Raw genomic sequence first — 23,129 nt, 5'->3', positions numbered from 1 at the left:
TCGATCCGTTAAATGTTAATTGCAACAAAAGAGATCTGCGCAGACTCTTAGGCAAAAGATCTTAAGCATCATTATCAAAAAATAAGGGCATGCACTTAGTATTAATATTAAAAAAAAAAATTAAACTACAGTAAAACTGAAACCCCCAACCATCATCACCCATAACCACCCATCCTTCGAACCCAAAACCACCAACCACAATCCCAGAAGCCAGAACCCATGAACGAACACACCAACCACCATGAACCCATAAACCTAAAACCGTCAGCCACAAACCGAAAACCCATAGGCAAACACACCCACCACCGTGAACCCACGAACCCAAACCACCTAACCTACGAACCCACCTAAACCTGCAAACCCAAGAACCAAGACCCACACACCAAAACCTAGACCAGACTCATAAACCCACCACCCACAAACCCAGAACCCACACCCACAAAATTGAGACCTCTCCAAATCTGAAATTGAGTGTCTTTCTTCTTCAATTCATAAGAAGTGGTTGAAGGAGGAGATAGAAAGTAATGGGGAAGAGAATGATGTTGGAGAAATTAGATTATGAAGGAGAGAGAAAGATAATAGGAAGAGGAAGAAGATGATGACGGAGGAGAGAGAGATATTGGGGAAGATTAAGAGATTAATATCACTACGAGAAAATAGGCGACTTCCGACGAAAAATTCCGTCGGAAACACCCTATTTTCCTTCGAAAAGTGTGTTTCCAACGCACTTCCATCAGAAAAGTTGTTGTAAAACCATTTGTTGGAAAAACGACCTTTTTTGTCGGAATTCATGCGTCTGAAGAGAATCTCCGGCCCGAAAAAGTTCATTGAAAATTTCGACTGATTTTTTTCCGCCGGAATTGCTGCCAAATTTTTTTAAAAAAAAAAAAACAGTTTTCTACCTATATCACCACCACCAGCCACTCTCTAAACCGTAACCCCTTCCCGCCGTTACCACCTAAAACCCTAAACCACCCAAATATGGAAAGTTAGTCTTAGGGATGTCAATGGATCCTGGACCCGCCCCGGATCCGCGGATCCAAATCCGTTTATGGATATGGATCCTAAAATTTTTGACCCGTCGGATACAATTCAGATCTGGATCCTGACTAAAACACGGATCTGGATCTAGGTATGGACTTTACCCGTTTTTTAAATTTAAATTTTTTTATTTTATACTTTGTTTATTTTTGTCTACTTAGGGTCTTGGACTACTTTAGTTTGTATGATTATATTGCATTTTTCAAATATTGATATTGAAAAGCAATGGATGGATGAATTAAATGTTGTTTTGGTCATTTAAAAAATTAATTGTCTTAAAAAATTAGGCAAAATAAGTAAAATGACGCAAATTATTGCAGGATTTGTTTTGGATTTGTTTCAGATCCGTATCCTTAGGATCCATAGGATATGGATCTAAGATGAAGGATCTAGATCTGGATCTAGTAAGATCTGGTCCAGATCCTACCTGTTTCCATCATTAATTAGGCTACGATTGAGTTAGGTGAATTTTAAAAAAAAGATAAGGCAAGTGCTAATAAGGAAAAGTGTTGTAAGGTTTTGATGATTGTGAACAAATGATGATTATCTAACTAATATGTGTATTGAGATGTGCATGAACAAGTCATGAAGCATGAAGATGATTGAGTACAAGTTAGATTATCATTGAAGATGGTTCCCTACATACAATGTATGGATCGTGCTTGAGTTCCTCAAGAGGAACATAAAGAGAAGAAGTCTAAAAGTACAAACGTATTGTTAGACTTTACATACAGTTCCTAAGAAGAATGAGAAGATGTTCTTTGCAAGGAATGAGCAGCATTTCCTCAGGGGGAACAAGTAAAGAGAAGTTCCTTCGCGGGAGTAGAAGCTTCAGAGTAGAAGTTTTATCAGAGAAGAGAAGTTCCTTTGCAGGAACAGAAGCATCGGAGTAGAAGCTTCATCGGAGAAACATGAAGACAAAAAAATAGGAGTATATTTTTCTAGGAATCATGTAAGTATGTTGGACAAGAGAAATTGTCTGGAACAAGCCTAAGGAACTACATTGGAACTTCAGTCGGTAAGGAACTTAGTGTTGATGACCAGTAAGTTCCTTACTAGTCATTTTAGAATTCATTTATAGAAGGAACACGAGTTTGCATAGCACTAGTAGTCAGTTTTCCACGTTAAATAGTCATTGCATTATGTTTGTCTACTTTATAGGAAGTTAGTTTTGACTTGGTATTAATATTTATTATTAGATTTTATTTTATAAAAGATAAGTTTTTGAAAATAAAATCTGATTTTCTCTTAGTAAAAAAGATAACTTATTTTCCTAGTTTCTAGGGATTTAGTTTTCAAATAAACTAATTTATAAAATGATTTTATTTTACAAAAAAAAAGTTTTATAATCAAAATCTGATTTTATTGTAATCAAAATCGTGGGAAAAAGATTTTCAAAGTGGTTACCTTAAAAGTAGGAGTTCAGTTGAGATTTTGTTTGTTAAGGAACAAAATGAATCTGGTCTAATGTGAAATTAAATTAATGAACGAGTGTGTTATTTTAACTTATCTTCTTAAAGAAGTCAGTTTTAAACTCCTATTTTTTAGCACAAGGACTTGGTCCCCAAGGAACTTGTGGCTGATATTTGCAAAACGTGTTGATTGCTTTCCTAACAAAAAGGAATTTATTGAGCAAGTCGTGGAGCAATTAATTGAGCCATTATTGTTGCTTATAATCAGAATTAGTTTTCTATTCGTGGGCCTAAAGATTCGGACCAATTCTGATCATAAGGAACATGGGCAATTAGTAGGTTTTCTAATCTTCTATAAATGGAACGTTTTTAATTCTTTCAAAACTGTCTGACTTTAATTAGAGAGTCATTCCATATAGTGTCTCACTTAAGTGGAATAGTTTTTCATGAGAAATATATTATGTCTTCCTCGTTGGTGAGTCAGTTCCTTTAGGTTCCAAGTTCCTTACATGTCTCAAAGTGTCCAACATATTAGTTTTGTACATCTATCTTTCATATGTATTTGAGAATTGTTAAAGGGTTTAAGTGAACTCTTGTATTAGGGAATTTGTAAGGGTTTGAGTGAACTCTTGTATTGTGGAGTTGGGAAGTTTGAGTGAACTTCTATTTGTGAGAAAGAGAAGAGAAAGAGAAGTGAGAAGAGAAAGAGAAAGAGAAGTGAGAAGTGAGAAGAGAAAGAGAAAGAGAAGTGAGAAGAGAAAGAGAAGTGAGAAGAGAGAAAGAGAAGAAAAGAGTAACAAGTTGGGTGACTTTTTCCTCAGGGCTTTGAGTTCGTTGAGGAACTTGAAGTTAGAGTCTTTAGTTTGTAATGGGTCATTGCCCTATTCTAGTGAAGATTATTTTCCTAAAATCCCTTGTGGTCGTGGTTTTCCTCCTTGATTAGGGCCAAGGAGTTTTCCACGTAAAAATCTCTCTTGCACTTTTAGTTCCTTTAGCTATCTTTCAGTTCCTTTAGCTTACTTAGTTTTATTTCCGCAAAAAGTTTGGCTAAATTGTCATACTACAATTCAACCCCCCTTTCTTGTAGTATTCATTGAAACAACAAAAAGGTTTATGTTGAAAAAATAAATCAGAATAATTCTTCTAGGAATATTCAAATTAAAAATTCAATTTTCCTTCAAAATAAAGAAAATATTGATCCACTTGATCCGAGATATTTGCAAAGAGGGAAATCATGATCAAGGATTGCTGCGAAAAGAGATTTGGCTAGCATGGATATTCCTGTAGTACTATTGCTTCTAAAACCCTAACTATTCTTAAGAAACAAATCCAATTCTAGTGTTGAATCTAAGGAAATTATCAGTTTTGATATGAGTTACCTAAGGATTGCAATAACCCTGGAAACAAACCCCCCCCGGCCATACACAATGTTCATAGACAACCCCGTTGCATAGAGAGGCCTACTTTGAAAAAAATTCACCCACTAGCCACCAAAGCTCAAATTCTAGTGAATACATTCTTGCCACCGCAACACAACCTGGCGGACATGTTGGCAACGGTGGAGATTTCCATGGCGATTTGAGGCTCGATGCTAGCATTGCAATAGGCATTCGTGACCTTTTTTTCCTAGTGTCCCTTTGGACATCTATGATTGTTTTCCATATTCTCATGTTATAATATGTCGTTTAAGATCGTGTATGGAATATTCAAGTAGGAAACAAGCCTGCTACTATTAAGGAACTAATTAGGATTAATGTTCTAACTATCCTAGCTTTAGTGGAAACACTGCACACTTGAGTGGTGAACAAGCTTAGAAAATGTGTGATCGTATGGCTTTCTCGGGTCATTCTCAAGTTCATGCTCAAGGATTTAGCGGTGGAATATGGCTATATAGGAAGGAGGAATTAATTAATGTGATTATACTTGATGATCACTCCTAACATACTACTGTAGATATTGCTTAGAGAGGATAGGTGCCTTGGATGTTTTCTGCTATTTACGCGAGCCCTAATTTGACCCTCAAAAAATGATTTGTGGCGTGAATGGGAGAATACTGGGAGATTCTATAATGGTGCATGGTTATTAGCTAAAAATTTCAATGACACAATAAATATGGGTGAGAGAATTGGAATATGGAGACGGAAGATGCAAAAAAGATGTCGAGACTTCTGTAATTGGATTAAGGATAATGAGTTGATAGACTTGGGTTTTTAGGACCTACTTATACATGTTGTAAAGGTTTATCTCCTTCCACCTTCAAGTCTATCAGATTGGATAGAGGCTTGGTGAATGAATATTGGAGGTCGCGGTTTCCAGAGGGGGCAGTTCATAAACTTCCGAGACTCACATCTAACCATTCACTGATATTGATTAGTAGTAATTGTTTTGCTCCCCTTCCTACTACAAAGAAACCCTTTCTTTTTAAGCACCCTATTTGCAACATGACAATTTTGATGAGTTTGTCAGGAGAAGTTGGAACAATGTTAAGCCACTTATCCCCTTCTCGGGGGAATTTGCAGCGAAGTTGAATGAATGGAACAAGAATGTATTCCACAACAATTTCAGAATTTTTTTTAGGGCTAGGTTGGAGGGAAGATAAAATATCTTTGGCGAATGGTGAGCTGATATATTTGATGAAACTAGAATAGAACTTAAAAAAGGAGATGCAGGATATTCTTGATCAAGAGGAGATGTTGTGGTTCCAAAAGTCGAGAGTGGCTGCAATTTGTGATGGAGACCAGAACACGAGGTATTTTCATATTTCAACAATGATACAAAGACAAAGAAATCAAATTGAAACACTCAATAATAAAGATGGTGATTAGGTTTCTGATCTTAATATTGTGAAAAACATAGTCTTAGAATACTTGATGAATTTATTCGAAAAGAAGCCTAGAACTTATGGTTTTTCGGATCAATTTCTACTTAACTATTTTCCAATATTGGAGATGATGATTGGAAATTGATTAACTGCCCTTTCACCTCGTGTAAGATCCAAGTTGCACTCAAGTATATGGAGCTTTACAAGGCACCAGGCCCTCACAAATTCCAGCCTCTATTTTATCAAAATTATTGGAGTATGGTCAGCCCTAGTGTAATCATGATGGTCATGAACATCTTGCAAGGCTGTGAGCTACCAGCAGAGATGAATTATACATTCTCGGTGTTGATTCCTAAGATCGATGTACCTTAACAAGCTAACCTATAAACTAGTCATAAAAGTGATTGTCATCAATTGCTTCCGTATCTAATTTCACCTAACTAATGTAGTTTTGTGTCGAATCGTCAAATCACTAATAATATTATCATTGTACAAGATATGCTCCAATCAATAAGATGATACAAGGTAAGGTGGGATACATGGTGGTTAAGATAGATTTTGAGAAAGCTTACGATCGGCTTTGTTGGTCTTTTATAGAATCTCTGTTGGAATTGAGGCTTCCTCAAACTATGATTGAAATTGTGATGTGGAGTATTTCTTCGACAAAACTGAGCATATTGTGGAATAGGGAACCAACAGAAAATTTAGTCCCTTTCATGGAATTCAGCGAAGGGATACACTCTCGCCCTACAGTTATTTTATTTGTATGGAGCGATTACCCCACTTGATTGATAAATGGATGTAGTTGGGGGCTTGGAAACCTGTTCGTGCTAGCCGTAATAGACCACCAATTTCAAACTTGGCATTCGCGGATGATGAATTGAGTGTTAAACAAGCATCTATGATGAAAAGATGTATGGATACTTTTTTGCAAGGTTAGCTTGGAAAAATCGCAAATTTATTTATCCTTGAATACTCACTTTGATGTTCAAAATGGGGTACGTGAAGCTATAGGGATGGAGTCCATTGATGACTTTGGTACTTATCTTAGGGTATCTACTATCATTGGTAGAGTAACCAAGACTAAATATTAATATTTATTAGATAAGATAAGGCCAATATAATGGCAAGTTGTTAGGTTAGAAAGCGAAGACCTTATCGATGGCAGGGAGAACTACTTTAGGTTAATCAGCCATCGATGGTTCGCCTACATGGGTCTTCACGCTAAAATCAGCCATCAATATTATGAGATATGTCACTCTTAAGCAAGAAGTGGAAGCTAATTCTTGGAAGGCTATAAGAGCTAAGGTATGAAAGCACCACAAAGAATCAAGTTCTTTTTCTATTTAACTTACCAGAATATATTGATGACCAATGCTACAATATTTCTTCGACATCTCACTAACGATCCTAAATGTTTGGTGTGTGGGTATGTAAAAGAAAATATTAATCATATCTTAAGACACTGCCCCCTGGCTTGTGTAGTTTAGAAAGCTCTAGGAGCCAAGTTGGATGCTAAGTTTTATCCGCCTAGTCTTCAAAAGTGGATTTTAGAGAATATAAAGTCGAATATAGTGGCAGACATTTAGGCTTGGGCGCTTGTTTAATTATGAGGTTACGTGTTGGTGGATTTGAAGATGAAGGAACGAGAGAAGCTTTGCTCATGAGGCTAGTATACCTATTGGTCAAGCATGTTTTATCATTGCGAGGATGGGAGAAATTAGAACAGTGTGGGTCACAAAGAAAGGGTTGTTGTCACCAAGCAAAGGAAAATCGAGACTTTTATTAGGCGGGAGTTACCTCCCCACGATTAGGTTTGCTTGCGAGCATCGAAAGGTAACCCAAGGGATGCAGGGGTAGGTGGTGTTATTCGAAATGATAGGGAGGAAGTTCTTGCTTTGTTTGTAGCCGATTGTGGGAGAAGCTCCTATACAAGAGCAGAGTTGTTGGAGATGATTAAGGGGTTGCTTTGGCTTAGAATGGTGGATACCGGAAGGTGAAGGTGTGAGTGGATTCTAAGACAATAGTTTGTATGTTGGTGGACTCACCTCCACTCAACTCTCCATATATTCATAATATCCGAAATTGTAAATCCTTGATTGTTAAAGGTGATTGGGTAGTTACGATCAGTCATTGCTTCAAGGAGGCTAATAGAGTAACTAATTGGTTGACAAATTTTAGCCTTACTTCGGAGGAAATCTGGTTATTTTTGAAGCGATCCTAAAGGATCTTTGAGCCGTTTTATTGAAGGACTTTGACTGAAGTTGCATTGCCTAGGATGGTCTGAAAGAAAGACTCATGGACGTTAGTCTATAGTAGTAGAGTTTGATTGGTTTTTTAATTATTTTTCTTTTCTTTTGTCTTTCGTTTATGTTGTTATGTTTCTGTCTTTTCTTTTGCTAGCTTGGTAGTTTCTTTCTATTCTACAGGGCTTACCCCTCGGCTTCACCAAAAAAAAAAAGAGAGAGGTAAGTTTTTAATTAATTATGTTTTAAGTATGTAATTGATGTTATAAAGTTTTGAGTAAGGGTGTTTTTGTAAATTCATTTAATTATTTATTTTGTTGACTTACAAGTTTATTTTGTTGGCTAATATGTTTATTTTGTTGACTTACTTGTTGTGATTTCATCCTTTTGTTGGTTGATGCGCTTTATTTGTTGGATGATATGTTCCTTTTGTTGGCTGATTTACTCCTCTTGTTGGATGATATGTATCTTTTGTTGGCTGATATATTCCTTTTGTTAACTGATACTTTGTTATTGATGTCTTTAATGGTTGACTGGTATAAAATATCAATTGGTTGATATATTACTTGTATTAGCTGATGTACAAAATATATACAGGTACAATATTTCATTCTCTCTCCTCTTTCCCACTCTTCCTCTCTCTATTTCTCTCTCCTATTAGCAGATTCACAAAACATATCAGCCAAGAGCCCAAGATTTCTTTTTCTATCTTCTAATCATATCACCATCAACACAACCACCACGGCACCACCACACTCTCTCTCCTTCCTGCCACAGCTCCCACCCACCACCAACACGACCACGCACCACCGCACTCTGATCTCTCTCCTTCCTGCCGCAGCGCCCACCCACCACAAACACAACCACACACCACTGCACTCTCTTCTTCCTACTGCATCCATGCCGGAGCAATTCACACCTAGGCGGAGTGCCCAACCACAAAAAACACTGGCGATTCGCACTCGCCTCCACCATCAGCAAACGCCCCCACCACCATAGGACGCTTCCTCCTACGCCATAACCGAGCAAATCAACTTCGATTCAATAGAATATCATCTTGGATTAATTATGATTGTTTTATGCAATTGTGAATTTTATATTTTAATTTTAAACGGAAAAAAGGAGGAGCAAAGGAGAGAGAAATAGAAGGGAAGAGAAGAAGGTGAGAGAAAGAGATGGGAAAAGAAATCAGCTTACCCGCATAAACATTTGGATACGGGTGCCCGCACCCAATACTTTGTTTAAAAATGAACATACATTTATTTATAATGAACATATTTTAAACAATATATTTTATCTTTATTCGTATATAAATTATATTTGAACTTGTTTGTTTTTACACTACAAGAAAACAGGTCATTTCCAACAAAACGGTTCTGATGGCCACTAAAATCCGTCGGAAAGTACGAAATTTCCGACGGATTTTATTTCAGTCAAAAATCGTCAGAAATTTTCGACGGAATTGTAACCCGTCAGAAAATTCTTTACTTTTGACGGAAAATCCGTCGGAAATGTTATATATTCCGACGGATCTAAATTCTGACAATTTTCAGTCAGAACTTACCGACGGAATTTAAATCCTTTCCGTCGGGATTTAAGGTTAAAAAAACCCTAAAACCCTAATTAAAACGGCGCCTTTCCCCCTTTTATTTTTGATTTCTCTCTCACTCCTCTCACCGCCTCTCTTCTGCTTCTCTCTCATCTCCTCACTTCCTCTCATCTTCTCTTTCTCCTCCTCTCCTTTTTCCTCTTCTTTCCTCACTTTTCTTTCTCATGGATCTCCTCTCTCTTCTCCTCTTCTCTTGTCTTCTCTATTTTCTCCTACTTTCATTCCAAACTGAAGATCTGTCGCGAGAAAGTTTTATTAAAGGCGGCCCCGGCACCGATGGTTCTCTTTCTCACGCCTCTCCTCTTTTTCCATTGCTCATGCTCTATTTCATTCATATTAATGGTTTATACGGTCAAATTCGACCATGTAATCTCTAGATCTAGAGGTTTCATGGTCGAATTTAGTCGTATTAAACCAAATTCGAGGAGAAATTAACATCCAACTTTGTGTTAAGGTATGTAATGTTTTTTTTTTAAAAAAAAAAAAACGGAAATTTCACCATATACCACTGAGTTTAAGCTTAATTCACCGTGTACCACCAAAAACTTTCTAATACACCATATAACCTTCAGTTTTATGGAAATGTCACAACATGCCATTAATGACTAATGGAGGTTAATACCGTTAATCATTAAGTTTAATAATGCCACGTGACAGCTTGTGATTTGTTCCCTTCTAAATAATTTAATTTTAAAATAATTATTTAATTAATTATTGAAAAAATCAAAAATAAAAAAAAAAGAAAAAAACTTACCACCACCAACGTTCCCCCAGCCAGCCACCACCAACGACACCCCTTGCCAGCCACCACCAACGAACCCCCTCGCCGGTGCGGAATCCGACCAGGATCTCCGCCGGCGCTCCTCCCCTTCCCCTGAACTGTCGTGCCTCCCTCGAAAACCCCATTGAATCACCTCAAAAACCCCCCCTACCTACCTCAAAAAATTGTCCCCTAAACACCGGACGACGTCGAAACCCCCCTCCCCCGCGTCGGCGAACGAACACGCCCTGTCCCGATGCAATCTCCACCCCATTGAACCACCACGTATGCCGAAACCCTAAAACAAAAATCTAGGGTTTCGATTTTGGTGTTTTGGGGTTTCGTGGTGGTGGTTTTCGGCAAGTTTCGTGGTGAAGGTTAGAGGGAATAATCGGGGATGGAATGGAGGTTTTCGGCCGTTTTGCGAAGGTTAGAGGGGTTAATCGGGGCTGGGATGGAGGTTTTCGGTGATTTGCGAAGGTTAGAGGGGTTTTTCAAAGCTGGCTGGTGTTTTAAGGGTGGTGGTTATGGTGGTTTCGGGGGTAGGATTTGGGTTAAGGGGTGATTTCGAAGTTGGACTTAGATCAGCAGGGTGGTTGTTTGTATTAGGGGGTTTCGGCCAGCCGATTTCGGGGGTTTAGGGTGGCGGCCGGCCGGTTTTAGGTGGGCCTAGGGTAAGGGTTAGGATTTCGCGGTGGCTTGGGGGTGGGTGGTGGGTGGAGAGTTTTTTTCATTTTTTTTTACATATTTTTGTTTTTTTTTTTAACTTTTTTTATTTGGACCAATTATTGAGTGCCACGTGGAATTATTAACCTTAATGACTAATGGTGTTAACCTCCGTTGGTCATTAATGGCATGTTGTGACATTTCCATAAAACTGAAGGTTATATGGTGTATTAGAAAGTTTTTGGTGGTATACTGTGAATTAAGCTTAAACTCAGTGGTATATGGTGAAATTTCCGAAAAAAAAAAATTGGTTGTATTGGTGGTTTTCGGCAGTTGTGGATGTGGTTGCGATATTTTTTTTTTTTTTGTTAATTTTTGGGTGGTTGTTTGGTTAGAATTGTATATCTAGGTTTGGTTTGGGTGGTAGATATGGATTTGGGTTGGTTAGGGTTAAGTGGGGTGGGTTAAGGTGGTGGGTTTGGTTCGGTTAGGGTGGGTTGCTGGGTTTTCTAGGGCTTCAGGCAGTTGGGTATTTTTCTTAATGTCGTAAGAGAATTTTTTGATGGAAATTCCGTCGGAAATTTACAACGGATTTTTCTCGTACCGAAAAACCCCTTTCAAGGAAAAATCCGTCGGAAAAGTGTTTCCGACGGAAAAGGTAGTTTTTCCTACAAACCTTTTTCCAACGACCAGTTCCGACAGAATTTCCATCGAAAACGTATTTTCTAACGGATTTCAAGGTGTTTCCGACGGAATTTTTCCGTCGGAAATGACCTATTTTCTAGTAGTGTTAAAATGAACATTATAATTTAAAATACGAATTTTACACTATTAAAATTTCATCATATAAATTTTTAAAATAGACATTGAAATTTTAAATATAATTATTACATTATTTATAATAAACATCAATAAATATGAACATGGCACTCCTCGAATTTGAACATTTATGATTTAAAAATGAACATCTATACCATTCTATACTTTGAGAAAAATGATTTTGGCACACCCCTATGTGAGAGCACAGTTTTCTATGTTCTTCTCATATAGGGGTGTGCCAAAATCAATAAAGGGTATGCCAAAATCAATTTCCATACTTTGAATATAAACACATAAACCATCAAGCCACATGTATACTTTATTTTTCAACAATGCCACATGTCACTTCATTTAACCTTTCTTTTTTAAATCCCCTTTCTCATATTATAAAATATTAAAAAAAAATACGTAGTAAAATAAAATAAAAACTATTATAATTTAATACATGTGTAAATGTTGTTTGGTTCACTTCCCCCAAATTAATATCTTCCAAAATTACATTTAATTTTCATCTCTTCTTCTCATTTGACTATTCATTTTCAATAAAACCATATTATTAAAAATAAAAAACTTGTATTGTATATCTATAAACAACCGTGCACGGGCCAAAAGGCTAGTTGAAATTTTAAATATGAACACAACATTATCATATAATGCACATCAATTTTTCAAAGAAGTTTGCCATACTCGAATAATTCAAAAAGATTTTGTAATATAAAATGAATAATTAGTGCATATAAAGTGAACATTTCATCATAAAATATGAACATATAAAATTGGATATCCATGTTCATTTTAATTCATATTCATGTTCATTATACTCGACCTCAGTCAGACTTTGTGAAATGTCCAAGTTCGATCCATCTCCTATTCGAATTCGAATCTATTTTATCGAATTCGGACTCGAACAATTTTTAAACGATTTCGGGTCAGATTTTTTCCTTCTAATTGGGTCAGATTGATTAAATTGTCATTCCTAAATCAACATAAAGCATAAAAGCAGGCTTCAATTCCAATTGACAACTACAATTGTGGCAATGGCACATAGAAGGGGCAACACCATAACGCAACAACACAATGGCGTAGACCACATCATCGTGAACCAATTCAAAATTCGTTAACTTGCCCAACTTATCTACCGTTTGTACTATAACATCCATCCATTTCTATAAACAATTTTTAATAGAAGTCTATAACTAAGTTAACGGATAAAGTGAGGAGAACAAGACCCCACATATTATCTATAGGCAAATTTGAAAAAAAAAAAAAAAAAAAAAACCTTTTAAAAGTTTTTTCGTAAAAGAAAACCCAAAATTATCTCTAATTTTTTTTCCTAATTACCCTAAAATTTTCACTTAGCCATTTTATAATTAAATTATTTTATAAATAAAAATAAAAACCACCATCCCTAAAACCACTCCACCAGCCAGCCACCCTGGTAGCAGCCCCCCTCCCCCCAATTGAGCCACCGCCCTAAAGCGTCGGCTGACCTCTATCCTTTTCCCCCTTACCCCCGCTGCAACCCTCCTTTTCCCCCAAACCCTAACCCCGACCATTCACCTTCCCCCTTAGACAGCGATGAGAAGATCAACATCGTGTGACGGAAGATCGATCCTCAGAGAGTTCGACTATGCAACAGGGTCGACGAGAAAGAGGGAAAGAGAGAGAGTGAGTCAAGGAGAGAAAAGGAAGAGGGAGAAGAAGCATGCCACCTCACAGGAAACACCCATTAATTGCTCGGTATTAGGGTTTAGGGAGAAGGGAAGGTTGCAATGGGGTAAGTAAGAAAGGTAGGAAGATCGACTGACTAGCGATCGAGGTGGGTCGCTGAGAGTTGGGGGTTCAAGGCGGCGGCTCGATTGGGGTGAGGGGGCTGCTGCCATGGGAGGGGGAAAAGGAGGGAGTGGCTGGTTATGGTGGGGGTGGTCGTTTTTGGGATTTTTTTAATTATAAATTAAGTTAATTAATAAAGGGAAATTCTCTATGGTAACACCAAAGTTTTTAATTTTCTCAGTGGTGAATTACAAAAAAAACTTATTATCATTGGAAACCTCATATTATTGTCTACCAAAGATAATTACAATTTTGATTAAAATCTTTAACCATGGTTAGTTTATGTACTTTTAACAATTAAATATATTATTTTAGAAATATTTTTTTGTTAAAAAAAAAAAAAAAAAAAACCCTTCCTCACCATGCCTTCCACCACCGGCGTCCCCCCCGACTGGCGCCCAACCCCTTTGGCCGGCGCACGACCCTCCTCCCCTGCTGCCGACTCCATCCCACTCCCCTTTCCCCTACCCTGGACATTCCCAGCCCCCAACCACCCCTTTCCTGAAATGATGAACCCCGACCCAAACCCTAAACCCCCAAACGTCAAATTAATTCCAATAACTTGTAATTCACATAATCTTTGGTTCAATTATGAGGAATTAGGGTACAATTACCTGAAATTCGCAAATTTAGTTCAATTTTTTTGTGATTTTCGATGGCGGTGAGGTGCGAAAAAGGAGGTTAAGGAGAGACAGCAGGGAAGGGTTTCCGCAGGACGCCGGGAGACTGGATGTTCGACGGGGAAGGGGTTGGGTGTCGGCTAGGGATGGGTGGCCGTTGATAAGGAGGAATGAGTAGAAGATAGAGGATAGGAGTCGCAGGTGGGAGTGTCTCAGGCAGGGGGTGGGGGTACTTAGTGCCGGCAGGGGGAGGAGTGGGGCTGGGAGGGAGAAGTCAGAAGGTTTGTTTTTTTTTTAAATAATATTTTTTAAAACTATTTAATTATGTAATAATTAAAAAACTAACCCAACAGCTCTAACTATAGTTAAAATTTAATCATTAATGTTATAAGCAACTCAAGTACAATAATTTGATGTTACCAATGATAATAAGTTTTTTTTGCAATTCACCACAGAGAAAATTAAAAACTTTGGTGTTACCAAAGAAAACTTCCCATTATTAATGATTAAGTGAGAATTAGAGGATAATTATAAGAAATTAGAGCTTAATTAAGTAAATTAGAGGCATTAGGTTGTTCAATTAGTCTAAGGTGCACCCTTGTGCACCTTAGATGGGTGTAACAACACAGCCCAAAAGCCCAATTACACACAACCCAATTAAGAAAAACCCTAAAACTAAAAAGCATGAAAACTGCAATACATCCACCCACACCCAATAAATGTAACGTCACTTCCAAACTCAAAACTCTTCTTCTATATGATTTTCTCTCTCCTCTCTCCTCTATTTCATTTTATCTCACTAAAAAACTGCAAAAACATCAATGGACATTAGAGAAGAGATGCAAATTCAAAATGATCCTCCCTAAAAAAAAAAAGGCAATTTTATGTAAATTTCATTTAATTTTGTTTGAATTTATATGATTATCACTTAATTTTGTTTGAATATTGTTCGATACTCTATTGTTCGAAATTTTTTATTGGAATTGTAAAAAAAATTAGTGAAATCAAACGGATACCTTATGTTCACATTTAGAAATGCATATGTTCATATTTTGAATTCTTATGTTCATATACTAAATCCTTTTGTAAACTTTCTGAAATGTATATATTCACTTTCTAAATCCATATGTTCATATTTCTCATGTATATGTTCACCTTCTAAAATGCTTAATTATGTTCATACGCATTAAAAAATGAACCAATGCATATGTTCATATTTTGAATGCATATGTTCATATTTTGAATACTTATGATGCATATTTTTCATAATCATATTTATTTTTTATTTCTTCAATTTTTTATGTTCATAATTAAATGCCTTATATTCATAATAATATTTTATATGTTCATAATGTAAATATTCATAGTAAATATTTATTATTCATAAATATTCTCATTAAGTCTGTTTATACATATGTTCTCTTTCTTAATAGCATATGTTCATAATTTTTACGCATATTTGAAGAACCTATGCATATGTTCATATTTTGCATGATTATGTCCATTGATAAAAAAAAATGCAGAAAATCAGATGAAACACATATGATCAAAGCTAAAAAAAAAAATCAATTCATATGAATTCAAAAAATCAGATAAACAACCAATTCCATATTGTAAGGAACAGATTCAGTCGTTAAATCAAAACAAAACGAGAAAAATAGAAAAAAAAAAAACAGAGGAAAAAGGAATTAAAGAAGGAAGGAGAAAAAACAGAGTATAATTTGTGAATTCAAAGATTCATATAAACCTTAATCAATCGAAATTAAAGCACAAAATCGAAATTCACAAAAAAAAAAAATTCATACTTAATAACTACTTTCATGTTGTAAGAAACAAATTCAATCAAAAAAGTGTAAAAAAAAGGGGGAGGGGGAAGCAGAGGAGAGAGAAAATAAAAAACGAAGGAGAAAAATAGAGGAGAAGAAAGCTAATGTTCACTTTCTCAAAAGGTAATGTTCATATTGTGCTATTGTTACACCTATTTCTAGGTGCATGAGCGTGCAGCTAAGAATATGTGTAGGTTGTTTTCAACAAAAAATTTCATATTCGGGTTTTCTTTTGCTAAAATGTTAAAAATCGGGTTTTTTTTTGCCACAAAGCTTTTAAAAGGTTTTTTTTCGCAAAATAATGCTTTAAAAGGTTTTTTTTTTACAAATTTGCCTTATCGATAAGAAATATAAATAAGTATCGTAGATTTATTCTTTTTATCTAAATAAATCTTACAGTCTTACCTTAATTTAATGCAATTATGAAGAAAAACTTATATTGTAAAATGACATTAGAAATATAGAACTTACTTCAGTGTTAAAATTAACTTTTATGAACTAATTGACCCTCTTTCTATGTAAACTTATTTTCATGATCAAATTACTAGCCTAAACTTTATATTATTTCTAATAAAACTGAATTATGGAAGTTTGAAATAACTAATCACAGAACATCTCAAACATCATATTAAACTCTTTTTCACATGTTCATAATTCAACTGAATTATGGAAGTTTGAATATTCCTCAAAATTTGTCCCCCACGTCTTTATTGAAGTAAGTTCATGATTTGCTATGAAGATATTATGCTTCTTGTTAGTGGTTGACTTGCAACTATAACATGATTTATGTAGAAAATGTAAATATGACAAAGAAAAAATGATGGGCAAAACAATACAAAAGACTGTCAATTTATATCTCCAAATCCGTTGCCATACTCGCAGATGTGATGCCATTATTCTGGATAGATGAATGAAAAGAACGCTTCTAAATGCAGGGCAGCCGCCAAGGCGAGGTAACGGGACGCCTAAAGTATTTCAACGCATTCATCCACAACAGAATCGACTCACTAAACAAAAGTCGAATAAAGTCCGTACGCGAAGCCCTACCCCTACGCTTGAATGTATATCATGTCTATCTTCTTATTGTTTTCCCAAAGAGATACCTTAGCTTGTGTTTTGTAACAATTTTGCCAAAAAACCTGAACTAAAACGACAATCGACAACAAGCCTAGGCTACTTACACATGCTCATTGTGCAGGTTTTACTGGACCACTAGGGACGGTTCACTACTAGGTCATTGATAGGAAACAGGACCTGACCAAAAGAGCAGGTGAGCCAGAGTGGTACTGTTGGCCCCGGCTTGTCCAAGCCACACTGCACTTCATTGGTGTATTTTAGTGGAAGAGCCCTTTGGCTTGCTAGAGCAAAGTCTGAGATTCCTTATACCCACAAATTGCTTGAACTGACTTGTTTGGTGGTTTGGCTCGGGCCTGGGAGGTCCACAAGCTAGCTTAAGTTCGTTTTAGCACAAGTTTAGACCTATAGGGTTGGGTCAACCCAGCTCACTTATCATTTCTAATTTTAACAATGTCCTAAAATTCTCAATGATAAGGCCAACTTCACTTGAACCAGACACTGTTGGTTCTACTGCTACAGCCTCTACTTCACCAGAAAAGTTAATTTCAAACATTGGGACTAATATAGTATGTTGGACCAGAGAGGGAGGGACATTTGAGTATGTCATTGCCAAATTTGTTGCCTGCCAAATGTAACCTGCCCCAACTAAAGAGGACAGACTGTGAGGCCCTGGTATCAATTAGACAATAATCATAAGCCAACTATACATTTCGGAATGTGATCAAAGGCTGAGGGAGCCTTGTTCAGATTCCTCAGTTCCAAACCCCCCTTCTGACCTTAAAATCCAAATGTACCGTATCTGAATCTAGCAATCAGCATTTCTCGACAATCATTGACAAAGAAGTGTTCGGTTGGACCTAAGCTAGATATCAAACCTAAATTTTCTTTCCAAATTCAAAAATAATCCAAAAGTACAGGGAATTGTCTGCACATGTCTTACCACTTGAGCTCCTCAGGATCCCAGAACATTATTCATAACTCAATAATGTACAGTTGAATCTGATTAAATTATAAATCTTGAACTTAATTAACTTAAATCAAGGTGGATATCAACTAGTTTAGCATATTTTGGGCAGGTTTGGGAAGATTTTACTTTCCCAACATTCAGCCCCTTGGGTTTTTTTTTTTTTTTTTTTTTTTTGGCCACAACAAGTCACCAATTACAGCCTACATCAAATATTGACATCCTTTTCTCACACTAAACCAGCCCAATACACACATAAACTCAAGTTTAGCTTTAGCTGTATCTAAGACCTCGCTATAAAACCCGACAGATTTAAAATCATCAAGGCTCCATAGGAGCCAAAAATATAGATTCAAATCCAACTTTATAGCTAAAATAAAACAGATGAATATGAAGTTATTTAAAAATAGCAAGTTGTATGACAGCAAATGCTCTCTCATATTAGAACAATTTGATACCCTTATCTAACTTCAATCAATGTTAAGAGAAAAAACATCATGTACTATCCAACTCACCAGCAATCAAACTACTAAACCCCACATGTAATATTATTATTATTTCGCAGAGGGGCCCTATCAATAACCCTACAAAAGATATTAAATCACTACTTTCTTCAATAATATCCTGGAATTATACAAATGTAATTTTCCCTCTTGAAAATGAAAACATATGAACCTCCCATCATTTTTGTACTGATGAATTTGTAAAATTTCTGAAAGGTTCTTCTCAACTGTCCACCTCACAAACTCAAATAATTTGAAGGTATCTTCTTATACAGTATTTAAATTTTAAAATATGAAAAAAACTAATAATATCCATCATTTTTGTACTGATGAATTTGTAAAATTTCTGAAAGGTTCTTCTCAACTGTCCACCTCACAAACTCAAATAATTTGAAGGTATCTTCTTATACAGTATTTAAATTTTAAAATATGAAAAAACTAATAATATAAAAGATATGATATAAATATATTAAGATGAATAATTGCTCAGAAAAAATTTATAGTCTGTTCTGCCTCCTGAGTTGTAGCCATCAACCAACCATAAATAAGTACCAACAACCATCTAGTATGTGTCCCCATCCCAATATGAACCCAAGAGATTTATTGTATTTTTAATTCATTTTTTGAATTTAAGTTTTTTTTGAAAGAAAGTAGGGGAAAAAAAAAAAAAGACAATTAAAATAAATGAAAGAAAGAAAAGGATGTTAAAAAGTTTCCAGCTAGACATAAAAAATAAAAAAAAATAAAAAAAATTACTAGACATTGACATCACAGGGTAGGGGGACCATAAGAAGCATCATGCAATATTGGTACCCCATCTAGTTTGTTCTTTATTATAGTCTTATAGAGCAATGTGTCATTGTGTTCATCTCGTTACATTTCATCTTTCATGTTATCTTGTTTCTGTAGGTGTGCTCAGACTCTTCTATGCCAGCAAATTATATAGTCAATTTTTGTACAATCTTAGACTAGATTCTTCCTCCAACCCACCTGACCCAACAAACAATAGCATCAAGGAATAGGGGCACAAATCCAACTTTCTAATTTCGAAAGGTTATCAAACTTGAGGAAACAATTATTAGGTTGATGAATTTTCCATCGAACGGCTAGGGTTTGAAATGAGTTCTTGAGAAGCTACGTTACTCCGACTCTTCATCTTACCTTTAATACCAAAAACACTTTTTCCAAAATTAACCATATTTTATACTTAGATACATACCCATGTTTGATACGAGTACCAGAGTACAGTTGAGAAGCATTTGAGTGAACTCAATGCAGCATTTACAAATTTGTTTCTAGTACCCCACTTCCACTTGCATTTGCCTTTGCTTAGATGGAAATATGAAATGCATGGCCCTACCTCATTTATGAGTTGTTTATATACTAAAGAGGCGATAAAGCAAAGGTGGTAAATGTTACTACAGAATCAGAATTTTGTACAAAATGAAGAAACTTTCTAAATTTTTCCTAGCAGTGAAAACAAAAAAAGAGGTGGTGGAAGCAAAAAAAAAGATGGAGTAACTAGCTACATATTGTTACCATTCTCAAAAGGGACTTACAATGCTCATGAGCTGGGAAAAATACAGGCAACGACAGATGTAAAAGATCAACTACTCTTTCGATTCTTTTTATGTTCGTTATGGGGAAGCTGGTTGAAGTATGACAAGTCCTTCTATGAGGGCAGTAAAGCAACAAAGACAATGGCAAAGTAAATCTCTTTCAATCACATGAAAGATTGACTCCTTGAATATGTAGAGCATACTCAAGGCCCCAACCTTTGTATGTGCCTCTTTCAATGGAAATTGAGAAAGCAACCTCTCAGATTTAGTACGTAACGAGATTCATTTGATATTGCACATTTTAAGACAGCATCTATTGTACCAGTAATAATTTTGAACAGGAATGCATGAAAAGCAATAGAAATTTAAAGATGGAAAGTCATAAAGCGGCACATAAAAGGAAGGCATCATATAGTAGCATAAAGCAAAATACTCGCAAATACAGCAGAGTTTCAGCAAAGTTGAGCTCAACAAGCTCACCAAAACATAATTGAGAGCTTGAACATAAAAGCAACAATAGCATAGTAACTAATTGATAAGAAATTTAACTTTACGAAAAAGAAAAAACCTGAAATTATTTCTCTCAGATTTAATCTTCCCGAATATTTAAAGCCATTGAATTCAAAGTAACTGAAAACTCCCCCATTCTTTCTTTTGAATTCTTGTCTTCATCATAATCTCTCAGTTGGTTTGTGAAACATATGTAATCATATAATTCCCTGTAAGACCAAAACAGCTTGAAAAAATAAATAATGTAACCCATAATTTAATCAGAAATGCAGAAAGATTAAAAAAAGTTGTGTAATGGAAGTATCACCTTTAGAGACTGAAACAGGTTAAGGGGAGTGTTCAAAGTTTCTTAAATCAATGGCGAGAACCGGAGGAAGCAGAGGACGGCCTATTAGGATCACCGTCGTGTTCCTCCTCACCCTGAATCCGAGCAGGAATGTGGAACCCAGGAAACCCACCTGAAGTAAAACCAAGGCCTGATAAAGCTTGTGGGTGGACTGCAATAGCTTGATGATGTTGATTGTGATGTTCACTTGAGCTAGCAATTGAAAAAGATGGGTCACTAATCCATGCGCGGATAGAAGGTGTGTTACTGGACTGAAGGGGTCCCCTCTGAGTATAAAATTGGCTGTGCTGGCCACCACCAAACAATGGATGCAACAATGGTGGGGGCTGATTAAAGATAAATCCGCCCCCGCCACTGCCACTGCCACTGCCACTACTGGTACCGAGATTGTGGTGCTCGGTACCGGTGTGCTGGGTGTTCCAGCCAAGCATCAGCCTATGGAGCCGTCCCAATTCCGGGTTTGATTGATGTTGGCTATCAGCCCAACCCGTATTCGAGTTTTCAAACCCAATTGGGACAGCTCCTGGGAACAATGTATGCTGCTGCTCATCATGAGCATGAGCAGCAGCAGCGCTGTGGTGATGTGAATGTGGGTGCATTAGTATAGGATCCTGAAATGACTGCAAAGACAATTTTAAGTCTTGACTCTGCCTACTACTACTACCACCACCATCATTACCACCACCACTCCTTTGCATCAAACCACCATGAGAATAATCCTGAAACTGCATCGGAGACGCTGATGCCGAACTCGTTTGTGGGTGCCCTGCATTGCCCCACCCATAGGAAAGAAAGACTTGATAGTATCAGCAATGGCATCAGAATCCAATGAAGGCGGTAACAAACTAGAATTTGAACAATTAGCATTGTTGTATAACTGTTGTTGTTCCTCACCACCATACATCCCCTCTGCACTTCCTGCATCCTTCTCCTCAGCTAATTCCACCACCCCATCTCCTGCAGAGCTCTTACCACGCCGCCTATTCGAGCTTAAAACATTCATATTAGTAGGACTCCAAGCAGGCAATTGATCAAGCTCATCAATGGCAGTCTTAGCCTTGTTAATCAACCAATCAACAGCCTTACTAGGACGGTCATACCCAAGCCTGTCCTGAACATCATAGAACTGTATAGCAGTATGAGCTGAGAGCCGAACTCTCCGGTCTCTCGGTCCTTTAGCAGTACAGACCTTGCTATGCCGGTCCTTTCGCCCCGTGGCTCGAACAATGTGACCCCCTTGAACCTCAACTATCTCCCCTATACCAGCCTTTCTCAGTGCTGACCTAGTGGAAACCTGCTGCTGCTGCTGTTGTTGCTGCTGCTGCTCAAATGAAGAATCTCCCATTGCGGCCTTTTGTCGAACATGTTGTGTGCCAACAGCAGCCGAAGGCGAAGAAGACGGAATATAAGAGCGTTTCTTAATGGGTTGATGGGGTGGTGAAATGGGTACCAAATTCTGGGGTTCCAGCTGAGAATAAACCTCTCTAACTTGAGATTGCTGCAAGTAGAATTGCTGGTTATTAAAGGGTGGTGGATGTTCTTGCTGATGAAATTGGTGATTCGTTGTTGTTGTTGGTGGAAATGGAGGTGTTGGGGTTTGTTCTTCCTCTCTTTCTCTCCTCCTCATCTACATTTCTGAGGTTTTCATGGCGGAATTAATGGTGGTTTTAGCAGAAATGGGGATACTTTCCAACAGCTGTAAAACCCAAAACCCCCTTCCATTCAATTCCACCATTTCCAATAATCTCAACTTATAAACAACAAATTCAAAGCATACCCACCAAAATTTAACTCTAACCCATTTCAAAATCTGCAGAAAAATGGCAGATAATTAAAACCCAGGAAGCAGCAGAAGCAAGAAGAAGAAGCAGAGACTATGAATCAAAGATTCAAAGTAAGTACCTTGAAAAAAGGGGAAGAAAGTGAGAAACTTTGGTAGAAATGAAAGGGTTTTTGTTTTTGTTTTTGGTTTTTGGGTGGAATTTAGTTTCACAGTTTTGGGGGGGAGAGTAAGAAAGAGAGGAAGATGGGAATTGTAATGGAACAGTAAAACAGGAGAGAGAAAGAGAGAGTGTGTGTTTGTGGGGGAGAGAGGGATGTCAAGTTGGTCCGAACTACCTTTAGATTAGTTCAGTATCACCGTCGGTTTTCAGTTTTTGGTTTTGGACTCTCCTCCAATCTTTTAAGTGTAACAGTTTGACTTTCGTAATAATAATTCTTTTACTGTATCATTATACGAGTAACTCCATATACTACGTAAAACAATGTTAGTATTACTCTCTCTATTTTTAAATACTTGCTCCATTTCTCCATGCGTGGAGTTTTAGGAGAAATTGGAAAAAATAATAAAATATGGAGGTAGTGGGCTAGTTGAGAAAATAAAAAATTGTAAAAAGAAAAAGTAGTGGAAGAATAGGAGGAGAGAGAGTATTATGTTGGGTCCACTAAGTGTGAGAAATGAATTAAATATTGTAAAAGCTTTTTATAAAAGGAAATGAAGCAAGTATTTAAAAACGA

General features: G+C 36.7%; 1 protein-coding gene across 1 annotated transcript; it reads right to left on the bottom strand.

Annotated features, from left to right (window-relative positions):
- Nucleotides 1-20,143: 20,143 nt before the first annotated feature.
- Nucleotides 20,144-22,842, bottom strand: LOC110709234 (transcription factor TCP4-like). The gene is given in 3 exon segments (XM_021887445.1): nucleotides 20,144-20,475; nucleotides 20,574-21,370; nucleotides 21,373-22,842. Coding segments are annotated over 2 exon segments (1,617 nt in total). The 5' UTR covers nucleotides 22,240-22,842; the 3' UTR covers nucleotides 20,144-20,475; nucleotides 20,574-20,620.
- Between the last annotated feature and the right edge of the window lie 287 nt (nucleotides 22,843-23,129).

Source organism: Chenopodium quinoa, unplaced genomic scaffold (assembly GCF_001683475.1).
Source record: "Chenopodium quinoa cultivar QQ74 unplaced genomic scaffold, ASM168347v1, whole genome shotgun sequence".
Lineage (NCBI taxonomy): Eukaryota > Viridiplantae > Streptophyta > Magnoliopsida > Caryophyllales > Amaranthaceae > Chenopodium > Chenopodium quinoa.
This window is presented reverse-complemented; position numbering and strand designations above follow the sequence as displayed.